Source organism: Eschrichtius robustus, chromosome 20, assembly GCF_028021215.1.
Source record: "Eschrichtius robustus isolate mEscRob2 chromosome 20, mEscRob2.pri, whole genome shotgun sequence".
NCBI lineage: Eukaryota > Metazoa > Chordata > Mammalia > Artiodactyla > Eschrichtiidae > Eschrichtius > Eschrichtius robustus.
This window is the reverse complement of record NC_090843.1, coordinates 19431799-19454911: the sequence shown is the minus strand read 5'-3', so window position 1 is coordinate 19454911 and position 23113 is coordinate 19431799. Positions and strand designations below refer to the sequence as shown.

The window sequence follows — 23113 nt, the reverse complement described above, 5'->3', positions numbered from 1 at the left end:
GTTTGCATTCCAAGCATTTGCTCGAGTTATAAAAGTACAGCAACCTCCCAAATGAAGCAAACTTAAGTTTCTCTTTTCCCCTTCTCTCAAAACTACCCCAGCCCTATGCCTGCACTTTCAAGGCAGTCAGTGTTATAATGGTGCCCTCTGGTGTCCCTGTCACAAATTGCCATTTAATGCCACTGGAAACCAAACCCAGAACAAAGGGGAGACTTGAGTAACCATATGGATACGTTTACCTAAGAAGACTGGGAAAATGAGGTGTCAATGAAAATCCAACCCCAAATGAAGGCATCTTGAAACAAGTGGCTTCATCTGAGGGCAGCTAGGACAGTGGGACAGTTTGGGGAGGATTTTCACAATTTTCACATTGCCTTCCGAAAGTTTGAGCTCTCCTGAAATGTGATTGCTTAAGAAGACGAAGAATGCAACTTGAAAATAAATATATTCACAATCTGTAGTCACATTCTCCTTACCACCTCCACAAGCTTGGGAGTGCCCAAGACACTCAATGAGTCTTTAAAATGTCACAATGTGGACGCATCTGCAACATGAACACAGTATACTCCAAAAAGAAAAACATTCTTTGATCAAAGCGTCCTCCGGATCTCCACGTGGACTTGCTTATTTTCCTGGGTCATCCCCTTCTTCATTCTTCTTCCTCTAGTCCAAAAATTCTTTAAAATACACCAATGTTTGAGGAAACAGAGATAAATATATAAACTTTCCACAGCCTAAGTCTGTATACTTGCAAGCATGTTGGTTAGAGGCACACTAGAGGTAGAGGCAGTGAATAATTAAAAAGGGTCTACTTGGTATTCTTTAATGCATAAACATAATAAGACCCAAAGATATATAATTCTGTGCTAATATTCATGAATTTATAGCTTAAATTTTATCAGTTTTAAGTAAAAAAGGTCATGTTTGCTTTCAGACCTAAGTGTATAAAGTAATAAAATGAAGATTCCATCCCTCTCTAAATGCCAGCCAGATAATTTTAGGCGGAGTATTAGTATAAAAGAAAAGAATTTAAGGCAATCCAGTAGCTAAGATATTTCCAACTAAAGCTTTGTCTTTCAGAGCATGCTCTATTTCCTTCTCTTCAATCTTCAGAGACACCTGCAAAGAAGAGAAAAGGACTTTTCATGGTGGAGAACTCACAAAAGCAGTTTTTATTACACAAACTTCTACCGTGTTAAACTTTTCTCACAAGAGGCAAGCAAGTTAAACACTGCTTTTGCAATAGCCCGAAAAAAAAAAAAAAATCTCATTCATACTACAGCCCTATATTCACACACCTTAAACCCTACCTAACAAAAAAAATTGTTTATCTAATTGTGGTCATTTTTAAATCTTTACTTGAGCAAAAGATAAGCTCGCCAAAGCAGGACAATTAAAAGCAATGTCACAAAGAAGCAGTTCATTGTACCTTTGCGAAGCGCATTTCCTTGTTTTTCTTTAATCCGAAAATGCCTCTGGCCTCCAAGAGCCCTGAAAGTGACAAACACTCTGACTGGTCCACAGCTGCCACCTGCTGTTTGCGGCAGACGTTACTATAGGCTTCATATAACTGAGAGGAAACAAGGGAGAACAAATGTTGCTTAAAAGTCATATCTCTTGTATAACGCTGTAATCTTTTAAAAGACTGTGAATCTGGGTTTGCAAAATAGTTATCTAAATACCCTAATTCTCTCCCTTTTCAATGAAATCCTTGAAAAGGCATTTTGGAGATACTGCCAAAAACCTATACTGTAATGCAAGAAAGGGGCTTTATATATTTCATAGGGAGAGGCAGAAATAAAGGGGAGAAGATTAATGGTAAGGTCTCAACCACAACCCAAGGGAAATAAAGTCAGCTGCCTTTTACATGATACCAGTACTTATTCTTACTGTTAAAATCCATTTTTAATTCACATCAGCTGGAGCGTGATAGGCCTTTTGGAAAATATCTGCTCTGCAAAGCAGATTCTCATCTCCACCGCAGCTCCATCTGCTGAGATTCCCAACTAACCTTCCCCAGAGTGACCTCTTTGATTTTCAACTGCCTGGTCAAGAGCAGCAAAGAGCAGACCAAGATCTTCTGCTGAAGAGGGAAGGAATCTTGTGCTCCTTCTCGGCTCAAAGTCATTCTGTTTCCATCAACTTCCGAAATGACTTGTGATATGTGAATAACACCAACCTGCTTGGGAACCAGTGACTCAGAGGGTGATTTACCTATAAAGTAAATAAATCAAGCTTAATTAGATTTTTTAAATATTGTGGGTATTGAGACAGATGATATTAAGTTTTAGCAGAAGGAAATTCAAGAGCAAAGCAGAAGTTCCAATTCTGTAACTAGAAGCCAGAGGATGAGACAAAATGTGATCCTTAGAAAGATGCCAAAGTGTGACATGACTTGGAAAGTAGAGTTATCCTTTTTCTGGGCAGAACGGTGAGCTATTTTATCCTGTCGAGTGCAATTTAATGTCAGAGAGACGAAATCCACCTCATGAAAGAATAAGGACCAGACAGAGAACCAATGTACTCAGCCTTGGAAGGTTCCTAATATCTCAAAGGCAAAGAAGGATAGAACCTTGAAACAAAGATGGCTGGGCCTGGTCTTTTTTTTTTTTTTTTAATTCATTTATTTATTTTTGGCTGCGTTGGGTCTTTGTTGCTGCGTGCAGGATTTTTCTCGTTGCGGCGAGCGGGGTCTACTCTTCATTGTGGTGCGGGCGTCTCTCATTGCGGTGGCTTCTCTTGTTGCAGAGCACGGGCTCTAGGCACACAGGTTTCCATAGTTGTGGCTCGCAGGCTCTAGAGCACAGGCTCAGTAGTTGTGGCGCACGGGCTTAGTTGCTCTGCGGCATGTGGGATCCTTCCCGGACCAGGGCTCGAACCTGTGTTCCCTGCATTGGCAGGCAGATGCTTAACCACTGCGCCACGAGGGAAGTCCCTGGTCATTTTTAAAGGCTCAAAAAATTACCTAATATTTCAAATCAAATGAGTGGCTAGGGGACTTCCCTGGCGGTCCAGTGGTTAAGACTTCACCTTCCAGTGCAGGGGGTGTGTGTTCGATCCCTGGTTGGGGAATTAAGATCCCATATGCCTCATGGCCAAAAAACTAAAACATAAAACAGAAGCAATATTGTGACAAATTCAATAAAGACTTTAAAAATGGTCCACATCAAAAAAAAAAAAAAGAGTGGCTAAACGTGGACAATCCTACCTAAGTCCTTTAGATAGCCTCCCCAAATGACCTTTGAGGTTGGGTTCATTTGCCCAAGCTGATCTCCAGGAGAGCAACACTTGAGAAAATGTCACTGGATATCTTAGCAGATAGCACCATCTCAGAGTCTGGAGGTTGGGAAACTGCCAACAAGCTTCGGAGGATTGTGGCCTCATTGTTTGGACGCAGGAATTGCAAGACAGAGGAGGGATTTGCTCTGTAACAACCTTTGCCTAAAGTTACTTCCTGAGACTAAGTCAGTTGTCTCACAAGAGTTTGCTTCTGTTTCATGATCACAGATGGGATGCTACCGAGGACTAATCGTCATGGAGAAACTGGAGATCAGCGATCAAACAAGCAGAATCTTAAAGTTGAGAGGAATTTAGAGGTCTAGTCTCGCTCCCTACCCAACAGCTGAGTCTCTTCAAAACAATCCCAAAAAGTGGTCACCTATCCAGCTTGTGTCTGAGTATCTTCAACACTGGGGTACCCACACTGTGTCAAAGCAGCCCAGTTAGTGCTATTTATTGGAGAGTGTCTTCTTATATTTATTTCAAGTCAGTCTCCCTGTAGCTTTCTAGAGCCATTAAAAGCTAACCACACCTACCAGAGGTCAAAAGACAGGAATTAGATTAATAATTTATGACAGGAATTCACAACCCCTTTTAGCTGTATGTGTGCAGGTGGTGCTCACAGGGTCCACTGGCAAGCCTAAATGTTATTGGTAAGGGAAAAAAGGGAATAATGTGAAAAGTTGAAGAGAAACCAGTATCTAGTCTATGCATCGGCAAATATTACCTGCTATGAGTCTAAGCACTAAGTTTGGCTAATTCTGAAATATTTTTATTAATTTTCTTTCAACAAGTTGATGAAAAAGAGAGTCTTCTGTGGAACTATGGTGCTAGAAACAATTTTAGTAACACTCAACCAGTGCAGGAGTGAAGGAAGAAACAATCAAATCAGACTGTCCTGTTTCTAAAGATTAAGAGTGGATATTAAACACAAGATGTGTAGTCCATGGCCATTTTACATCTGCCATAGCTAAGAGAACAAGGCTGAGGGAAAGGAAAATTAATTTTGTCATTTTTGTAAAAGCCTGCAGTTTAATGTAGCAATACTATCTTTGTACCTCCACCCTCCTAGACTTGTTTAAAGGTTTGCGATATCTCAAGTTGAACTCAATTCTTTCCCGTCTGACTCTCTTACTTCCCAGGCTTTGCTTTCACCTATGTTGAGACCTAAAGTGCACTCAACATAAGTACCCAGAGAGAAGCTGATCCAACCTTACTGTCTAGTTTTCATTCCTAGAGCTTGGAAAGAAAACTGACTCTGTCCCAACCATTCATGTAACACCCTGGAGAACTCATTTCCAGTAACGCATGGATTATAGCACTGGCAGGCAAGATGGAAATAAAGTGGATGAAATTGATGAAAAACACGACACCCATACACAAATGGGTGAGTGTGGATTTAACTATGCTCATTTCAGCTCTCTATCTCTTTCCTCAGAGAAGTTAAGCTTCCAATTATAAAGGAAGACAGAAAGGAGATAAACTACTCACATTCAGACAGTGGTTTGAGGATAGTCTGGCTTTTGACATCCGACTCTACAATTTCAATAGCTCTCCTGTAAAAAAAAAATATTTCTAAAATTAATTTAGGCTGAGCCAAACCAAACACCACACCAAACCACCAAGCTCAAAAACAGGCACATTAACAAAAAGCAACATGTTTTATAATTTTAAAGCCCCCAGACAAAATTGGGTTATGTCTCAGCTCCAGGAGACTTAATTGCCTTGAAATAATTCATGGACCAGGGAATCTGAGAAACTTCAACACTACATGGTTTCCTATTACAGAGGCCGAGTAAGTCGTCGTACACTGAGCCAATGATAACGTTTTGGACGAGGAAAACCCGTCATGGACAGGAGAGAGGATACGTAGTGTGGGTGATTGACTAAAGAGAGCCAGTACCACCCATACACACCAGACCTAAGAGGAGAGTCCTCAGTTATCTATACACAGGATATGTGTAGGCTAAGACCACACTGGCCTACTTGACTCTTGCTCATAGTTGCAGTCTCTACCCAAGTAGTTTGCTGACTAGGGGAAACTCAAATCCAGGATCACACCATCTAGCAACAGGAAGAGCTTACTCTCCCACTGCTCTCTCCAAAGTACTTTGCCCACAGGAAGCCATAAGCCAGACTTGGATCTTCTGCATGGCAGTAGGGGGAAGTTGGACCAGCGGGCCAACGCAGCAAGTTATCATTTTAATGGACCAAGTGTCCCTACTGGGAAGGAAGAAATTTCATCAGTCAGCACAGAGGCTTTCCCCAGCAGGAGGGGCCGGGGGATGGGAAGGGAGAGAGAGGTCTGGAGTACAACTGTGGGGGACTACCAACTGGAGGAAGGGGTGCTCACAAAAGCAAAGGAAGGGAAAAAAAGTCTAAAGGCAAAGATGGTTCAGGTCCATAAATAAACCTGCTTGAGACCAGCTAATGGAAAAGTAAACTGGAGTCTTTTTTAATATAAATGTAATTAACCAATCTATAATCACCACAGGGAGTGCCAGCAACATCTCATTTGTTTCTCCCTCTGTAGGTAATAGACTGATAATGTTTCAGACATTAACAGGGTGGAAATGCAGAGCTCCCCACTGAGAAACAAGTCCTCCTTTCTGAGTGTAAAATGTGGCAGAATGGAGCCTCTTAAGCCACATTCACTTGAGTTACATGAGACAATTAACAGCATTTCTTTTTTTGTAATAAAAGCAGCCAACAGTGCCATAACTCACCTGCAAACATCTAGCGCTTTGCGAACATCTCCCGAAACAGCAGAGACTTTGCGGGCACAGAACTGAATGGCAGCATTGTCCAGGACCTGATCTTTAGATGCCTTTGAACAACACATAGAAGATGACAGTTTGAACTATAAGACTTGCCCTCTGCAATTTAGGTCCCAGACTTGATTGACCAACCTTTAGGGTCTAAGATGCCTTTTCTGCTTCGAAGTAAATGGAGATTTCATACACTTAAGCATTTTGTAGGAATGTGGTAGAGGTTCACAAAGGGGAAAAAAAAGCAGTTGAAACTTAAATTAGCAAAACTAAACTAAACTAAAATCTATTTGGTCATTTTCAATAGAGAAAGTGTTTTCATAGGTCCTATTTTATAAATTTATTTACTTATTTATTTTTGGCTGTGTTGGGTCCTCATTGCTGCTCGCAGGCTTTCTCTAGTTGCGGTGAGCAGGGGCTACTCTTCGTTGCGGTAGGCGGGCTTCTCACCGCAGTGGATTCTCTTGTTGTGGAGCACAGGATCTAGGCGCTCAGGCTTCAGTAGTTGCAGCACGTGGGCTCAGTAGTTTTGGCTCACGGGGTCTAGAGCGCAGGCTCGGTAGTTGTGGCGCACGGGCTTAGCTGCTCCGCAACATGTGGGATCTTCCCAGACCAGGGCTCGAACCCGTGTTCCCTGCATTGGCAGGCGGATTCTTAACCACTGCGCCACCAGGGAGGTCCCCATAGGGCCTATTTTAAAAGGCCATTAGAGAAGCATTTGGGTGACTCCTCTAACTCTTTTTATTCCAACACTAAGGCATCTAAAATGGAGCCAAGAGTAGAAATTCATATAAAAATGAATGGGCTATAGGAACTCCCTGTTTAGTAATGCAATCAAAGCAAAATATTTTTGAACCATCTTCACAGGTGATACAAGGAACACTCAGCTTGGTACAATGCTTGGCACTCACCTGATTAAGTCGATCCTGCAGGATAGTGGCTATCTGATTTTTGGTATAAGGTGGGAAGTTCAACAGCCGTGGCTTACATTTTTCTCTAGCTTGAAGCCTCGGCAGAATTCTGTCTGTGAGATCCAGGGTATTAGCAATACCTGAGAAGGAGATAAATAACACTAAGCATCATTGGTCAAATCATCGTAAAAGGAAAACTAAACCCTCTGAAAGCTGAATAAGGGACTTCCCTGGTGGTCCAGTGGTTAAGGCTCCACGCTCCCAATGCAGGGGGCCCGGGTTCAATCCCTGGTCAGGGAACTAGATCCCGCACGCCACAACTAAGACCCAGCGCAGCCAAATAAATAAATATTAAAAAAACAAAAAAACACCCACCAAAAAACTGAATAAAATTTCCAGTTATAATCCGGCATTCCAACTGTTGTTTCCCACTTTCCCCCACCCTCCACCCTGAATATCCATTAGATAAGATGTACATAATCATCGAAGAATGCTCTTTTCGAGTTAGGATTAGAATTGTTCAATTATAAGCAGGATCAGATACTCCCAAAATCAATTGTCTCTGAAATGCAGCATTATGTCATTTCTATCCAGAGTTAACAAAGTTGATTTGACTTAGATTAAGGTTCTTATTATTTTATAGTAACTTTCTTATTTTGGTAAGAAAGCAGAAAGCTGGTGTAAGATCAAATAATAGTTGGTAAGGGAATTCCCTGGTGGTCCAGTGGTTAGGACTTGGCAGTTTCACTGCTGGGGCCCGGGTTCAATCCCTGGTCGGGGAACTAAGATCCCACAAGCTGCATGGCACAGCCAAAAAACAAAACAAAACAAAATATGTGATGAGTAAACTGAAGAGATTAAAAAAAGGTCTTTAGAACCACCACGTAACATCAACAACAGAGCACTAACCAATCAGCACCAACCGAGAAGTGCTTAGCCATGGCCATTCAAACAGTGTGTACAATACATCCTGCCCTCTGCTGTCCAGCTGGTCCATCTCGTCCAACACCAACACACTACAAAAAAAGAGAAACAATTAGTACCCATGTTCACCTTCTTAACTCTCCAATCTGTTTGATCTGGGCTGACGCTAGGTCACATTCCTACAGCTAAGACCAGTTTGAAGATCATAATCTGTCCCACCTCCAGTCACTGTTATGATGATACCCCCATCATCACCAGAAAATAACATACAGGTTTTTCAAGTAATTAGTTTAAAAACATTTCCCCCCAATTTAAAATTAGAAGGTTTTTGTTTTTTCTTTTCTTCTTTCCTTTTAAGCTTATGTAACTACCCCTCAGAGAGAAAATATAGGAAATGTTCTTTTTATGAGCAAACTGCTAAATTCAAGAGATGAGAATGTGAGTTTGTGGGCAATGGATCCTGCAGATTTTCACAGAGCAACATGCAGCAGAGCAATGCTTACATCATGGGGCCCTTCTCCGCAGTCATATGGTTTTCCAGTTTCCTCATTATGTCCTTCCCAGCTGGCCTGGATACTTCTTCCTGACAAATCTCCTGAGCAATGGCTGGGAATACAGCCTGGGCACTCCTCAAGGACATGCAATTCAGCATGATAGTTTTAAAGCCTTTCAGTTCCTTCTAGAAAAATGCAAACATGCGAGTTATTTTGGCCTCAGATAAAGGTTTGATGGAACCTGAAGTGTCTTTGAAGAGTTAACAGCATACAAGAGAATAAGGTCCACTTTCATTTGGAAAGATTTAGACAGTGTAATTAAAAATGTCTTATTTTGGGGAAAACTGCAGTCCCCTAAGCACTTCTACTTTTTCTTAACCCTTGATAACCAAGTATCATTTTGGCAAGAGCATTCAGACTCTCAATGTACCTTGAGGTCTTGCAGAATTCGGCTTAAGCAGGCAGTTTTTCCAGTTCCAGGAGCACCAGAAAGATAAAGACTTCCAGCTTTCTTCCCACAGATGTGCTCCCTCAGGAAATTCCTGATGACATCCATCTCCTTTTCCCTGGCAGGCAGCTGATCTGGGACAGCTGTCGTCAGAAGCTGCTTTGCTTGCTGGTAGCAAGTGCCTGTGCCAGACATGAAAGGACAATTAGACACAACAGAGGTGACTGAGAAGACCCACCAGGTTTCACTTGGAATCACCAGCCTTGTTTACGAGGCTGCACTATCAGCTGCTATGTAAGAACCAACCTTCTTGCTTGAGAAGTCTCAGACATGCAGATTCTTTCTCCAGTGGACGTCTCTGCTCAGAATTTGTTGCGATGTCTTGACCTTTTGGACCTGAGGGACGTATTTTGTTTTGGTGAACTCTGGCTTGTTCTCTTTTGCTAGGAGACTCAGTTGTCAGCTGATTGTCAAATACCAATCTGCGCCCCTTAGATGTACGTGAGCGAGGGGGACCATTTTCTTTCTTGCTTTGCTTTGGTGGAGAACAGGGAGGTAAACGGGGAGTGTTACACAGGTTGTCGTCACCTGAAACATTAAAATCAAAATGTGGTCATTCATAGCAGTGGATAGTAAAAGGACTTGGAAAGATCTCTGCATCCCCCCCCCCACGAAAAGGGGGATGAATTTCTATCATGGTCAGAACCACCAAAATAAAATGCCTCTCATCCAGAAGCAACTAGTGGCCACCAGATGGCACCACTGAGTCTTACTATTTGATAGAGGTTTTAATGGGATGAAATTCTAGGATTGCTCTAAAACAGGGGTTCCCAACCTTGGCACCACTGATATCTTGGACCAAATAATTTTTCATTGCGGGGGACTGTCCTGTGCACTGTAGAATATTGAGCAGCATTCCCAGCCTTTATTCACTATGTCAGTATTACCCCCTCATTTATGACAACTAAAAATGTCTCCAGATCCTACCAAATCACCCCTCATTAAAAACAGATGATCTAAAACAAGAAAGGAAAAAACAAAACCAAACAAAAAATAATTTAAAAAAAAAAAGGAAAGAAAAAGAAAGGAAAACAAGAATTGTCACCTGTTTTTCTTAATTTCACAACTATCGAGGCAAGTCTCAAAATACTATATAACTAACTGCAAGGTCGTTTAAAACACTGACAGAACCAAGTTCAGTATTAAGGAACTGAAGATCAGACCTATTAAGTAGTTCGGAAAGTGATCTCAATAAGTAGCTTAACTCTGAAGTTCAGTAAGCACTTAGCAACCATTCTGAAAATAACCAAAGGGAACAGAGTGGTCTTAACTGAACTTAGAAAGCTGTTTCAAAGGCATCTTATTATTGAGAAAAAGAGGTCGAGAGCTACCAGTCAAAAAGTTGTACTCAAATTATGGATAGCTTACCCAGACGTTTTCTGGGGCTAAGAGGCAGAATTTTTGCACAAGGAGAACGGGGTATGGCCTGGACATTTGTCAGTTCTAGTTTGGTGTCACTGGAGTTTTTAGCTTTGTCCAATGTCCGAGGCTGTTTCTTTTTTGGAAAACTGATTGTAGCCTGTGACTGGGAGCGGGTTTGAGGCATGATGGCAACACAGCTGTGTACAAAAAAGAGAACAGGACAGCCAGTCAATATGTAAAAGTGAAGAAAAACCAACTAACATGTAACTTATACCGAAGATCAAAATTCATTTCAGAAGTAGATTATGTTGTAACAATATTTTAGCATTTAATTCTGCTTCATATCCGAATCTATGCAACAACAGCGAACACCACCTACTACGAGTAAAAGGCTGTCATAAACATTTTAGGTATTAACTCCTTTAAGTTTTACAACCACCTTAGAGGTTGGTACTATTATCCTTATCTTACTGATGAAAAAACAGAGGCAGAGAGGCCCAACGTCACAGCAAAGCAGGATATAAGACCAGGCATTCTGGCTCCAGAGCCCAAATTTTTAACCACTCGAGACGTGCAATAGCAAGTTGATCTTAATTGGCGTCCATAGTACTTCTACTCCCCTGGCTCCAGGCACGGGGTACATCGTTAACACCAGCTTAGCCCAGCAGCCTCCCACATTTACAGGCTTCCCCAAGCCCTCACCCTGCACTCAATCCCCGCTCTACCCAACTCTCGGCCCCACATAGCCCCAGATGTTCGGGGAACGTCTCCCTCCTGCCGCACTCAGCACAACTGCCAGAGCACTCCGAGAGCGCACGTCTCCCTTCCCTACCCCGACCTTCTCACCCTCCCGCGATCTGAGCTCTCCTCCTCTTACGGAACCCGCGGTCCTCGCCCTAGCCCCTCACCCAGCTCCGCCGCCCCCCAGGACCCGGGCCTCCTCTCCTTTCCACCTCACAGTGCTGCGTCACCTCAGTGCCGGCGTCTTCTCACTTCTCCCGCACAAAACTAAAGGGACTGTGCACGACAGGATCCTGGACAAACCCTACACCGTCAGCCGGAAAGCCCAGACGCACTCGCGCCAAATCTGCACAGCCGCAGCTTTCCCGCCTCCCGCCAAAGCCCGACCACGTTTCTGATTGGGTGTCGCCAGAGCGCCGCGCGCCTTGGCCCCAGCCCCCTCCTTCACAACCAATCAAGCGGGAAGGCGCACAACCAATAAGAGAGCCTCAGGCCTCAGCGCCACCGTGAGGCCACGCCCACCGAGCCGTGGGGGCAGTCTACATCCGGGGCCTCGGCGGAAAGACGCGCGCTTGCGCCGGGACCGACTGAGTGAGGCCCGGCGGGAGCTGTAGTCTTTGCAGCTAGCGACTGTATTCCCACGCCCTACCTTCAGTACCCCTTCTCACTGCTGCACGTACCCATTTTTTCCTTACCCTAATGGGCTAGATTTTCAGAGAGTTACTACATAATACCTACCATTATTTGGGCGGTTCTGGGTGCGAGGCATGATGCTAGGCGCTTTACATATCTAATGCTCAACACTGCAAGACACAAAGCAAATGTGCCGAGGGTTAGTTAGAGGTCACAGAATTTTGGTGGCCTCGAAGGGCCTAGGACCATTTCCTGACACCAAAAGCAATGTTTCTTTGTAAAGTTCTACATACATAACATAAATACACTGCACTTCATCACAGTATCTCCCTGATTTGTGTTTCAAGGGTGAGAAAAAGGGCCAGGCCTTTGCTTTTATTTTGTTAAAGATAAGAATACGGTATTCTGTGCACCTTCCTATCATTAATCCCATTAATCCACAAATGTGGGGAGTGGAGAGAATTATGGCCCCTTAATTTTAAAATATTTTTTTTAATGGCTAAATAGAAGGGTTTCAGGGCCAGAGAAGACCACTACAGAAGGAGTGGCAATCTGAGCTTTTAATGAAAAATATAAATTAGAGAAGTAATTTACAGGCCAGCTTCCAATGCTAATAACCCGGGTTCCACTAAAAACCCAAACCCAGTTCTAGGTGATGGTAAGCATTTATCTGTCATCCTTCAATATCAAATGAAATAGAGCAAGCCGAGAAATAGGAAAACAATATTACAATCAACTTAATTGTAGTTCATTCATATAGGAGATAAAAGCCAATATTGAGTGCTTGTGTGTGTGCCAGGCACTGAGCTCTGGTATTTTACCTATATCACCTTATTAATTCTCACAGGCATCCCCATGAAGTTGGAATTATTTCCATTTCACAAATGAGAAGACTGAAATAGAGAGGTTGAGTAAATCTGCCCAAGGTCACACAACTAGTAAGTGGAAGAACTGGAATTCAAACTCAGGGAGTCTGACAGGAGATCAAACTCCTGACCACTTAAACATACCGAGGGGGAATAGACAGATGCAGGTTTTAGAGGGAGAGATGGCTTTCTAGGAGCTGAAAACTACAAGAGTGAAGAGCGTAGGCTGCCATGAATGGAGAAAGTGTTACCACAGAATGGAGACTTTTTTACCAGCTGGTATGTCTGATCTCTTAACAGGGGAATAGAACCTTGAAAGAAGCAACTTTCACTGTTTATATTTATTTTTATAACCTGGGCACCTAAAACTTGTCCTTCATAACCAGAAATGGTAACAAGTGCCCAGCCAGCTTTTAAGGGATGGTGGTGAACAACTAACTACCTCAGTTACAGTGGGACAGAGGGGGCAGAGGAAGCCATGAGTACTTAACGTGCATATTGGAGCCTATGAAAGCATTCACCAGGAAATATAGCACCGGTCCAAGAAAAGCCTACAAGAATAAGTGACTATTGTGGAAGCAGGCAGAGAATCACGGAATGTCCAGATTGAAAGTTCTCTAAAAGGTTACCTAATTGAAGTTTTCTCTTTTCACTACTCCAGTAACATGAGCATACCATCATACTGTTTCTCGCTTCTGTGCCTTGGCCTTGCTGTTTCCTATGTCTGGAATGCCAGTCACCATCCTCCCGCCCTGGCTAATTACCATAAAGCCTTTAATGCCCCGCATAGGTTTCCCTTGGTGGCTGTCCTGAAGTCTTCTGCTAGACTCTGAGCTCCTTGGAGGCAAAGACCATGTCCTATTCGTCTTCATATTGTCAGTGTCTGGCACAGAGTAAAATATGCAATCAACGCTTGCTGAATGAATGGAAAGGACATTCCTGCCAAGTGGATATCCATCTTTTGCTTGAACATTTTTTGTGGTCAGACAGCATACAGTCCTTTACATCTCACACCCCTAAACCTAGGAGTGGAGAATGAATTCAATTATGTGTATAAACAATCCAGACTGGGCTCCAGTGATGTCAAAGATGAAGCATTTCCCCATAGTTATTCTCTGGGGTGGTTAGGATCCTGAGGTTGACATTTTAGTTCTCTTACCTCTGTCTGCAGAGTAATAGGAAGTCAGAGACAGGTAGCTTCCTTGCAGTAAGTTGCAGTTAGTGGCTGGGCTGGGCCAGAAAATACTTAAGAGGCACATTCACCATAAGCGGCTATGTCTTGGTAATAATTAAAGTGGGCAAACTAGTGTCCTTCTCACTTGCTAATCCATACACAGTGTCATGGGGGAAGGAACCAAATGACACAGGAAGAACCTGTCCGGCATCCTTATGTGTGTCTGGGCATGTGCACACATACACAGACGAGCAATACCATCCCAATAGGACAGAGAAAGCTTACAGGGTTAGGAAGTTGAGGGTCATTTAGGCAAGCTCTATTTGAGGGCTATTCAAAGTCACAGGAGGAACAATTAAATCAATAAATAGGTAGTTTATTAATCATATTAATAACAACGATGGGTCAAAGAATCAGGAATTCAGCCAACCTGGCAAACATGGATGAAAATGAAAGGAGGCCCTTTTTTCCCCTCGCTCCCGCACCCTCATAGGTTTTTATATCAAACCGTGTGAGAGTGACTCAATACACACACCTATTATGAACCAGTACGGGAAATAATTTCAAGACCTCGGCTAGTGATGAAAGTGTAGGTTAAGCTCATTAAATCTTAGTGGTGATTATGTCAGCTGACCACAGTAAGCAGAGAATGTCTGGTTCAATTCTGACACCTATAGTCAAAGTTCAAGAAAGCCAGCTAAGATTTCAACTTAAGCAGTGAAGAAAAAAAGGCAACACCCACATAAAAACAGACACAGTCTGTGTGTTCTGCCCTCACCTTTTCTTCACACTACAGTGTGAGAATCTACCACACACACGCAGGTGGAAAGAAGCATTAGGGATATAAGGAAAGGACACAAGGCCAGGGGGTCTCCTGAGTTCCCTGGAATCATGGGCAAAGGGGAGTTAGGTGGCAAATATAAATAATGACCAACTCTATCAGAATCATTCAGTCAGCCTGGCTAACTGGAACTGTGATTTTCAAAACACAGCAGGAGGGGAGGAGAGAAAACTCTCAGGAAGCTGCAGATGCTTCTGCCCAAGTTAGTATTTCTACTTTCTCAGAGGATCTGGAATCAAACCACTACCCTAACCGGAGGCAACAGATTTTCTCCCCTCTATGCCACCACTTGTGGTGGTATTCCAGACAAGACTACACAGTTTTCAGGTTTTTTGCTTTTGTTTTTAAGCAAGGTTTAATTAAACTGCACGGCATCCAGAAGAAAGAAATGTACCAAAGAATCCAACCTGAGACCGGATTATACATTGTAGAAGGGGGTAAAGAAATCAATGCTAATTGGGAGAGGGAGTACTGTTATCAGAAACAACTCCAAAATAAATCATACAATAAATTATTTTTTAGAAGAAAAGAAACCAATCCACATGCAGACAAAGATGGATGCACACATACATATATACACTCTTCACACACGTCACTCTCGTCTTTTATTCAGTGTTGACGATGGCTCCCATGCTGGTCGCCGTGGAAAAGGACAAGGGTTAGACGTGAGAAAAGAAGGCTCGCCCCTCTGCCACCAGTGGAATGAGATCTAAGACAATTAGAGAGGGAACCCACTAAGTTGTCAGACAAGAGTAGAAAGAAGGAAACAGCAGTTATCAAGGAAGATTTTAATTGCTTCAAAGAGGGAGAGAGGAAGAAAGCACAGAAATCTAACACAAGTAAAGGCACAATGAATGTGGAGTTGAATGGAACCAAACCCTTCCTTCGGTTAAAATTATCCTTTTTTTTTTTTGTATGTGTTTTGAAGGTGGTTGTAGTTTTGCTTCATTTTGCTTTTAAGAGACGAGTCTTGAAGGCAGAGTTGTAATGCCTCCCATTCCCTAAATTAGGGTGGCTCACAGAAAGCCACCTTGACCACGTACAGCCAGGGACTGAGATCCAACAGGGAAAGAAAGACTACAGCTGGAATGTGAGGAATCTGATTTGCAGTTGATTGTAGGTTGGGTTTCCAGAAGAACAGACAGCTCAGTGTAGTGCCATCAAAGGGCCTCAGATGCCCTCTACTCCACCCCCAGAGCTTTGCAGAAGGGAAGGACCCTGGAGTCACACTTCACCCCCACTCCCATAAGCACTCAGCCTACAGATTATTTCAAGTGATCAGGAGAATTAAAACACACCCCAACCCTGAGTTGCTCTGTAGCAAGTCTATTTACAATTTTATCTCACCTCTCCCTGGAGGTAAATTTAGGTTTCAAGAGGGGAAGCTATGGGGTGAGGGGATGCCCCCAGGGCAATGGCCAGTGGCTAGTCTCCTTGCCTTTGCCAGTTCGGACGGCTGGGATGAACTCTGGAGACAGAAGCCTCATGTCCCTTGGGTGGGATAGTCCTAGGTGCTCTCACTCTGCGGGCCCAGCTGGGAAAACGCTGGGCCTCTGCAGCTGGAGGAAACCCCCCCGATAGAGCAAACCACACCTGGAGCACCACAGCGCTACGATCCAGGTCTGGGGACCAGAGGAGACGGGGAGAGGGGCATCTAGCTCATTTAAAAACCTGCAGACCACTGGCCTGCTTCCCAGAAAGGGCGGTAAGAAACAACTATGAAGTTTTTCCCACCCGAGAAAAACATCATAAAACCAAACCCACACAAGGGCTTTTAACACAGCTTCCTGATGCCTAGTTGGGCAATGTCTCTTCCTTCTGGGAAGGGATAAGGGGGTTAATGGGACTGGGCAACAGCCTCAACGTGAGACCACCCAATCTTCCACTGAAGAGATGACATTCCCACAAGCAGATAAAAAGAGCAGTTTAAAAGGTGAGAAGTTTTAGTGCTCTTGTAGCCAGCCCACCTCAAACCTATATTACAAGCTTTTTACAGCATACAAAATAGATCAATAACTATGAGGCTCACATTCCCATTCATCAATAGTAAATATACATGATAATAAATCTGTTATTAACACAGGGACCAAATAAGGTATAAGGCAAAGACATTTAAATAGGTACTGTGTCATCAACATGCTCTGAAGAAGAAAATCCATCGGACTAGATCTAGTCCCAGGCCTCTTTCCATGAGGCCAAGAAAATGAAAGTACAGTCAATACCCACGTGACACAGTCCAAATGCTGGGGAATATGAGGGGCATCAGGTCATACAGGAGGAAGATAGTAGCCCCAATGAAAAGCTGGGGTTTGGCTTTTACGTGTGATGCTCATTTCGATGCTCTATGTTTGAGTAGTGAGGGGAAAAGAGATACGCTTTGATAACATCGTACAAAAGGCATCAACTCCCATTTCAAAAATAAATGGGAAGACTTCACAGTCCAAGTTCAGTAACTGGGGTCAGCATCTACCCTGGAACTCTGTTGCAGTATCAAGTCTTGTACTTTCTCCTTTTCCCTCCACTAGCATCCTCTAAGCTCCACTGGCTTCAGGATGCTGGGGGGATACTGCTGGGAGGTAACTGCTAACAGATTTGAAAATAAGAATGATAAATAAAGAATGATTAGAAAAAGCGTGGTCACAGACTTAATCATGGTTTGCCCCAACAGTCAATATGGTCCAGGGGATGGCAAAGGATCGCAGACCCCAGATAAATAACCCAAGTTGAGAGCTCTCTCATCTAGCACTGGGAAGACTTGGGTTTCACTGGGCACCATGTACAGATCCTTCGTCTGTGATCCAACAGATAGGAAAGGTCCCTAGGGCAGTTTAAGCCTGTGATGTATCTGATGAAAGCTCCTTTGCTCTCACTTCAAGCTTTGAGCAGCCTCTGCACTTGACAAGAGCTTTAGCAAACCAAACCAGCTGGATGTGGAGCCCAGGAGCTCCATCGTGCTGTTGGAGAAGGGGAATTCCCTGTACCATGATCCAAGCTCAGTTCCTACCTAGATTGGGAACCTTCATTTTCTCTGTGCTCTTTAACTAGGACCTGGAAGACGAAACAACGTACTGCTGGCTGCCAGGGAAGATCAACTGGACTGAGGCACACCGCACCAAAGTCCTTGTGCTTTTGGCAGAGGAATCTTTGACTACCCCCATAAGCTTACTCACCCTTCTCCACTCTGCTGTGTTAACCCCTGCAGTCTTGGGGTTGAGCAGTGCAGAAGGGAACAGGAAGAGCCTGCTCACTCAGATGGTCTATGAACTTCAAAACGAGCGGGCCTTAGTTAAAGTCATTCACAGCCCGCAGAGCTGGTCCCTTCCACAAGGTGCTTCACCCTTCCCTTCTTCGTCATCCTGGAGCACCCATCAGGGGCTGAAGTTTCTGAACAGGACTGACAGGGCCAGTGGCCTTCAGGGCCAAGCAGAGAAGACTGAGGCAGCCTCAAGGTCAAGGTTAAGGCCAAGGCCAAGGTCCTATCTTCCTATCTCTCACTAGAGGTTTTGGGGGTTTCTGAATCCATAATGAATGAATGAAAGGGACTTTTCTCTTGAGGGGATAGGTGGTGAGAGGAGGAAAAACATCCCTCAGCCTCAGCACCTGAAGAAATGGAGCAGGGAGCCCCAGAGGGCTCACATGGCTCCTGGTCCCTGTGCCGCAAAGGAACTGATTAGCTCTAAAAGGACCCCCAGTTTACTTCACCCTCTCTTTTTATCAGATGTTTAGTTCAACTGATTAGTATTTAGTATTTATATCCAACCTACTTCTGGGTATGAGCGTGGAGTGGGGTGAGGGCAAAACCAAAATACCCCTAAAAATAAAGCAGACCCACTTCCTTGCCCATGCTCTAAACCTGACCTTTAAAACAGATCACTTCTCTGCAAACTCCTTTCCCATTTCACTAAAAATGCCCACCCCCAGAAGTCCTGGCCATGCCAGCCTCCTAAAATGATGAAATATAATATACCCACCAAGCTCCCCCCACAGTGGGTAGGAGAAGGTAGGAGTACCATTCTCCACCCTGCCCCGACAATGAGTTCATTCATCACAACAAGGCACCTTTCCCCAGAGGAAAGCAGGAGACATGGAATCTTTTTCCTCATCTGGCCAGCAGGGCTTGCAAGAGGAGGGATGGATGCAGGGTTTGAGACCCTACTGTCAATATAAAGAGTCCAGTCACCAAGTCCAGAGACGAGATGCATAGATGGAGGTGGCTGGGAGGACGCTTGGAGTCTCGAGGTTGGCTGCACTGGAGAAACACGTTAGGAGCTGTCATGCAGGTTTCAGGGAGAATGGAAGGGACCATCTGAGAAGAGGAGAGGGTCCATCCTTTTCCTGAGGAACAGGACCAAGCCAGGCTTCACCTGAGAATGGGTGGCAGAGGTGGGGCTCCACGGGCAGCTGAAAAAAATAAATAAAAGCCACATACGCAAGGTCACCCACCAGACCCTGAATAACCCAAACATTCCTAAAATGAGAGACAGACAGGCTCTTCAAGCTAACCTTTAAAATTTGGGACAAGGCTTCGTTGTCTTTTTAAGAAAACGCAGACAAAGAGAAGCAAATTTTAAGCTAAGAAAAGCACACACCAATTCTACAGCCTATGCAATTATGGAAGACCTTCCATGATTCTCTTCTCTCACCTCGGTTTGTTTTGCTGGGATATATTCTCTGAAAGTGTTTATATTCTTCTGGAGCAGGAAAGTCTTCTACTGGATGGAAAGAATACTTTGACTCAAAATCATCTGCAAAAGGAAAAGAATATTAATTCATATCACCCTTCCTCGTGCTCCCACACACACCTCTGCCACCTCTGACCCTCCCCATACTAGTCTCCCAGGCTTCCTGATGTACCATGAGGGCCTGCCTTGCCCACTAAAGCAAGGTTCGTGAGGGCAGCAACAGCATTACTCTCTGCGCCTCGTATGCACAGAGTGTGTTCAAAGGCTCTTTACGTTAAGGAATGAGTCTTTGAACTGGTTCTTTAAATGTTTCCACCCCAAACCAGGCACATACCAGGAAAGGAGCCCAGCTGTTTGCATGGCAGGAGAAGGAAATATAGTTCTGTGTTTCGGTAACATAGTCATGTTAGAGACTGTCACCATGGGAAACCAACTGAACTGAATCCACAAATTGGTAGAAATTAATCTAAAATGGGACTATATGCCACCAGCTAGTGAACAATCTGACCGGAAAATTCCCTTTTGGCCCGGGCTCCCCTCATTGAGCTCTGCAACACAGTCAGGATGGCCATGTCATGGCTCCCACTCCCACTTTCCATGACCCCTCTACAAGAAGGCTCAAATGTTCTATGGGTGTGGCTCGATCACATTCCAAAGGGCATATCCTCCAAGCAAAAATACTGGTCCACTTAACAGGAACAGACTAGAGCAGGGCCAGAGAAGAGTCAACCATTAAAGAATCTACAGCGTTCAGGTTAAAAGGGACTGTGCAGATCCTTCCAGACTTCCTCAACAGAGGGTCTAACAATACCTGCTGGACAATCTTTACTTGGTGCTCCATCCCAGACCTAATGAATTAGAATCTCTTAGGTGGGGTCTAAGATTCATTTATAACCTTGGAAAAGTTAATCCGATACACTCTTGAGCTAGTCAGTCTCCTTGTTTCACAGATAAGGGAAGTGAGGTCCAAAAAAATGAACTGACTTCTTCAAAGTAACACAACTAGTCAGTGGCTTTGGATTACTAGATAAAAGTTGTGTACACAGTGTTGTTTTGTTTTCAAAGGTCCAGAAAGGAGCTCTTCTTCCTAGGAGGATACGTAATTCCTGTCTCAATAATACTGAAGAGGATACAGCCTGACCTAAAAGCTAACCACAAATAATGAGCCTTGGGGAACAAGAGATTGGCTTTAGCGTTAGCACAACACCTGCTGATTTTACTTCCATCTATTCCAAAAGAATCGTGCCTAGAATTTGCCTAAGGAAAGGGATGTCCATGGATGGGACCCAGAAGTCTGAGGGAAGGTCAGGAGAGGAACTGCAGTGAACAGAGGACACCAAGCGACCACTCCCACTCTGCAGCGGCCACTGGAATTAGTGAAGTCACCACAGGAACTACGAGACTAAAACAGCTAGCTACTCACCCAAGAAAGATCGGACAGTGGTAATAGAATCTCTGTGGCCATTCCTCAGGGGTGGTGGAGGCGGCGGGGGGGGCCCAGCTGGCGTCCTTGAGGGCGGAGGTGGGGGCCTTCCTCGGCTCAGGGGTTCTGACCCATGCATTCGGTACGGTGGTGGGGGAGGGGGGGCATCCCTGGCACCATTTCGGATCATGGGTGGAGGGGGTGGAGGAGCTGCAATTAAAGTGCAAAGCAGTTAGGTTTGGATGTAGAGACGGTGATGGGCGGAGGGATTTGAGAGACATGGGCCAAAAGAGTGCTCGGTGCTTTCCCAAAGAACCAGACCCTGTGAACCACTGGGCAGCATGTTAAATATCATATTCACCCTCCCCTCATCCCTATTTCTTTAACAACATCACCATTCTTCTCGATACCAAAGTTCAGAATAAATTTATGACCCTTTTTCATTTCCCATGACAAGTCAGTCAAGAATTCCACTTATCCTTGATGATTTTTTTCTCTGTTTTTGCATGCCTTCCTCCACAATTCTAAGTCAGGGCTTTCTCGTTTTTATCTTGTTCTACTGCAAAAAGCCTCTCAAATGTTTTCCTTGCTTCTAATCTCTTAGCCTTTCAATCCATTCTGCATACCACCAACTCACTAATCTCCCCAAAATACCAGCTCAAACTTTTCCAAGGGCTTTGCATTTCCCATATCGTAAAGTTTCAAATCCTTAGCTTCCACACTGACTGGGTCTCACCCAATCATTTTCCTCTCTTACACAGTAACCCACCACATCAGTCAGCCTGATCGCACCTTCTTTTCTTCCTTGATTCCTACACTGGATTGGGTACCACTCTTCTGTACTGCCTCTGTCGACTCTGTCTCTCTCTACCACTACTATGTTGTATTACACGTGCTTCTTCCCGAGTGTACTGTATATTTCTTAAAGTCAGAGCAGTGTCCATTCATCTGAGTTCCCAAGCTCAGCACATGGTAGGTCTTCAATCAATACATGCTAAATAAACCAAATTACATATGCTTTGCTCTTGTGACTCCCCCACAATACTCAGAAATACCACCCCTCATCCCTTACTATCAAATCCTACTTTTCTTTAAGGTTCAACTCAAGTCCCATCTTCTCAAGGCTTTTCCAAAGCAATCCACTCTAATCTGATTCCCTCCTTTGCTCTCCCACAGCATTTACAGGCTATGTCACTTATTCTAACACTTAGTAGTACAGACTAAAATGAGTGATTTTCAAATTATGTATAATAATTTCATCTGCAGAAGTTACATATTTCCAATGATAGGCTCATTGCTCAAAAAAAATTGGGAACACCTCTTTTGGAATTGCCTCCAAACCCAGGTTGTCAGACAGATCCATAAATATTGTCATATGATGGTCACTTCTCATTTCTGAGGTTGCACCACCAATAAAAAAATTCATACCTACAACTGACTCTGATTTTTGGCCATTTTCGAAAATCAAATTAACTCTTAAAAGACAAAATTTGCAAAAAAAAAAAAAAAAGACAAAATGCCACCAAGCATAAGGTAATGTCAAAAGCACGTTGGGGGGGGCTTCTCTGGTGGCGCAGTGGTTAAGAATCTGCCTGCCGGGGCTTCCCTGGTGGCGCAGTGGTTGAGAATCTATCTGCCTGCCAATCGGGGGACACGGGTTCGAGCCCTGGTCTGGGAAGATCCCGCATGCCGCGGAGCGACTAGGCCCGTGAGCCACAATTGCTGAGCCTGCGCGTCTGGAGCCTGTGCTCCGCAACAGGAGAGGCCGCGATAGTGAGAGGCCCGCGCACCGCGATGAAGAGTGGCCCCCACTTGCCACAACTGGAGAAAGCCCTCACACAGAAACTTAGACCCACCACAGCCCAAAATAAATATAAGAATAAATAAATAAAATAAATAAATAAAAGACAACTCAAATACTACCTCCTCAGTGAAGACTTCTGGAAAAAAAAAAAAAGAATCTGCCTGCCAATGCAGGGGACACGGGTTCGAGCCCTGGTCCGGGAAGATCCCACATGCTGCGGAGCAACTAAGCCCCTGCGCCACAACTACTGAGCCTGAGCTCTAGAGCCTGTGAGCCACAACTACTGAGCCCACGTGCCACAACTACTGAAGCCTGTGTGCCTAGAGCCCACGCTCTGCAACAAGAGAAGGCACCGCAATGAGAAGCCCACGCACCACAACTGAGAGTAGCCCCTGCTCGCTGCAACTAGAGAAAGCCCGCGCACAGCAATGACGACCCAACACAGCCAAAAATAAAAACAAACAAACAAATAAAAAGCATGTTGGGGGGACTTCCCTGGTGGCTCAGTGGTTAAGAATCTGCCTGCCAATGCAGGGGACATGGGTTCGAGCCCTGGTCCGGGGAGAGATCCCACATGCCGCGGAGCAACTAAGCCCGGGTGCCACAGCTATGAGCCTGCGCTCTAGAGCCTGCGAGCCACAACTACTGAGCTCACGTGCCACAACTACTGAAGTCTGCACGCCTAGAGCCTGTGCTCCACAAC

General features: G+C 44.3%; 2 protein-coding genes across 9 annotated transcripts in view; both read right to left on the bottom strand.

Annotated features, from left to right (window-relative positions):
- Window positions 1-426: 426 nt before the first annotated feature.
- On the bottom strand, window positions 427-11791 carry CDC6 (cell division cycle 6). 6 transcript variants are annotated; one of them, XM_068530756.1, is made up of 12 exons: window positions 11726-11791; window positions 10253-10443; window positions 9131-9412; window positions 8807-9006; window positions 8386-8561; window positions 7868-7974; window positions 6959-7098; window positions 6006-6106; window positions 4771-4835; window positions 2012-2214; window positions 1430-1570; window positions 427-1119 (listed from the first exon to the last, which is right to left on the bottom strand). In XM_068530756.1, the coding sequence occupies exons 2-12, from the start codon at window positions 10428-10430 to the stop codon at window positions 1030-1032; spliced, it is 1683 nt and encodes a 560-aa protein (XP_068386857.1). In that variant the 5' UTR covers window positions 10431-10443; window positions 11726-11791; the 3' UTR covers window positions 427-1029. The 6 variants fall into 6 exon arrangements, with proteins under 6 accessions (XP_068386857.1, XP_068386853.1, XP_068386858.1 ...); XM_068530752.1 differs by lacking the exon at window positions 11726-11791 and adding an exon at window positions 11218-11317; XM_068530757.1 differs by lacking the exon at window positions 11726-11791 and adding an exon at window positions 11218-11317 and having other exon boundaries at window positions 2180-2214.
- A 6807-nt stretch (window positions 11792-18598) lies between these two features.
- WIPF2 (WAS/WASL interacting protein family member 2) overlaps window positions 18599-23113 on the bottom strand; it is a 40602-nt gene continuing 36087 nt past the window's right edge. For all 3 annotated transcript variants that reach the window (XM_068530768.1, XM_068530766.1, XM_068530767.1), the window contains 3 exons: window positions 20607-20816; window positions 19145-19246; window positions 18599-18902 (listed from right to left, as the gene is read on the bottom strand). In XM_068530768.1, the coding sequence (XP_068386869.1) occupies window positions 18862-18902; window positions 19145-19246; window positions 20607-20816 (353 nt within the window). In that variant the 3' untranslated portion in view covers window positions 18599-18861. The remainder of the gene's footprint in view (window positions 18903-19144; window positions 19247-20606; window positions 20817-23113) is intronic.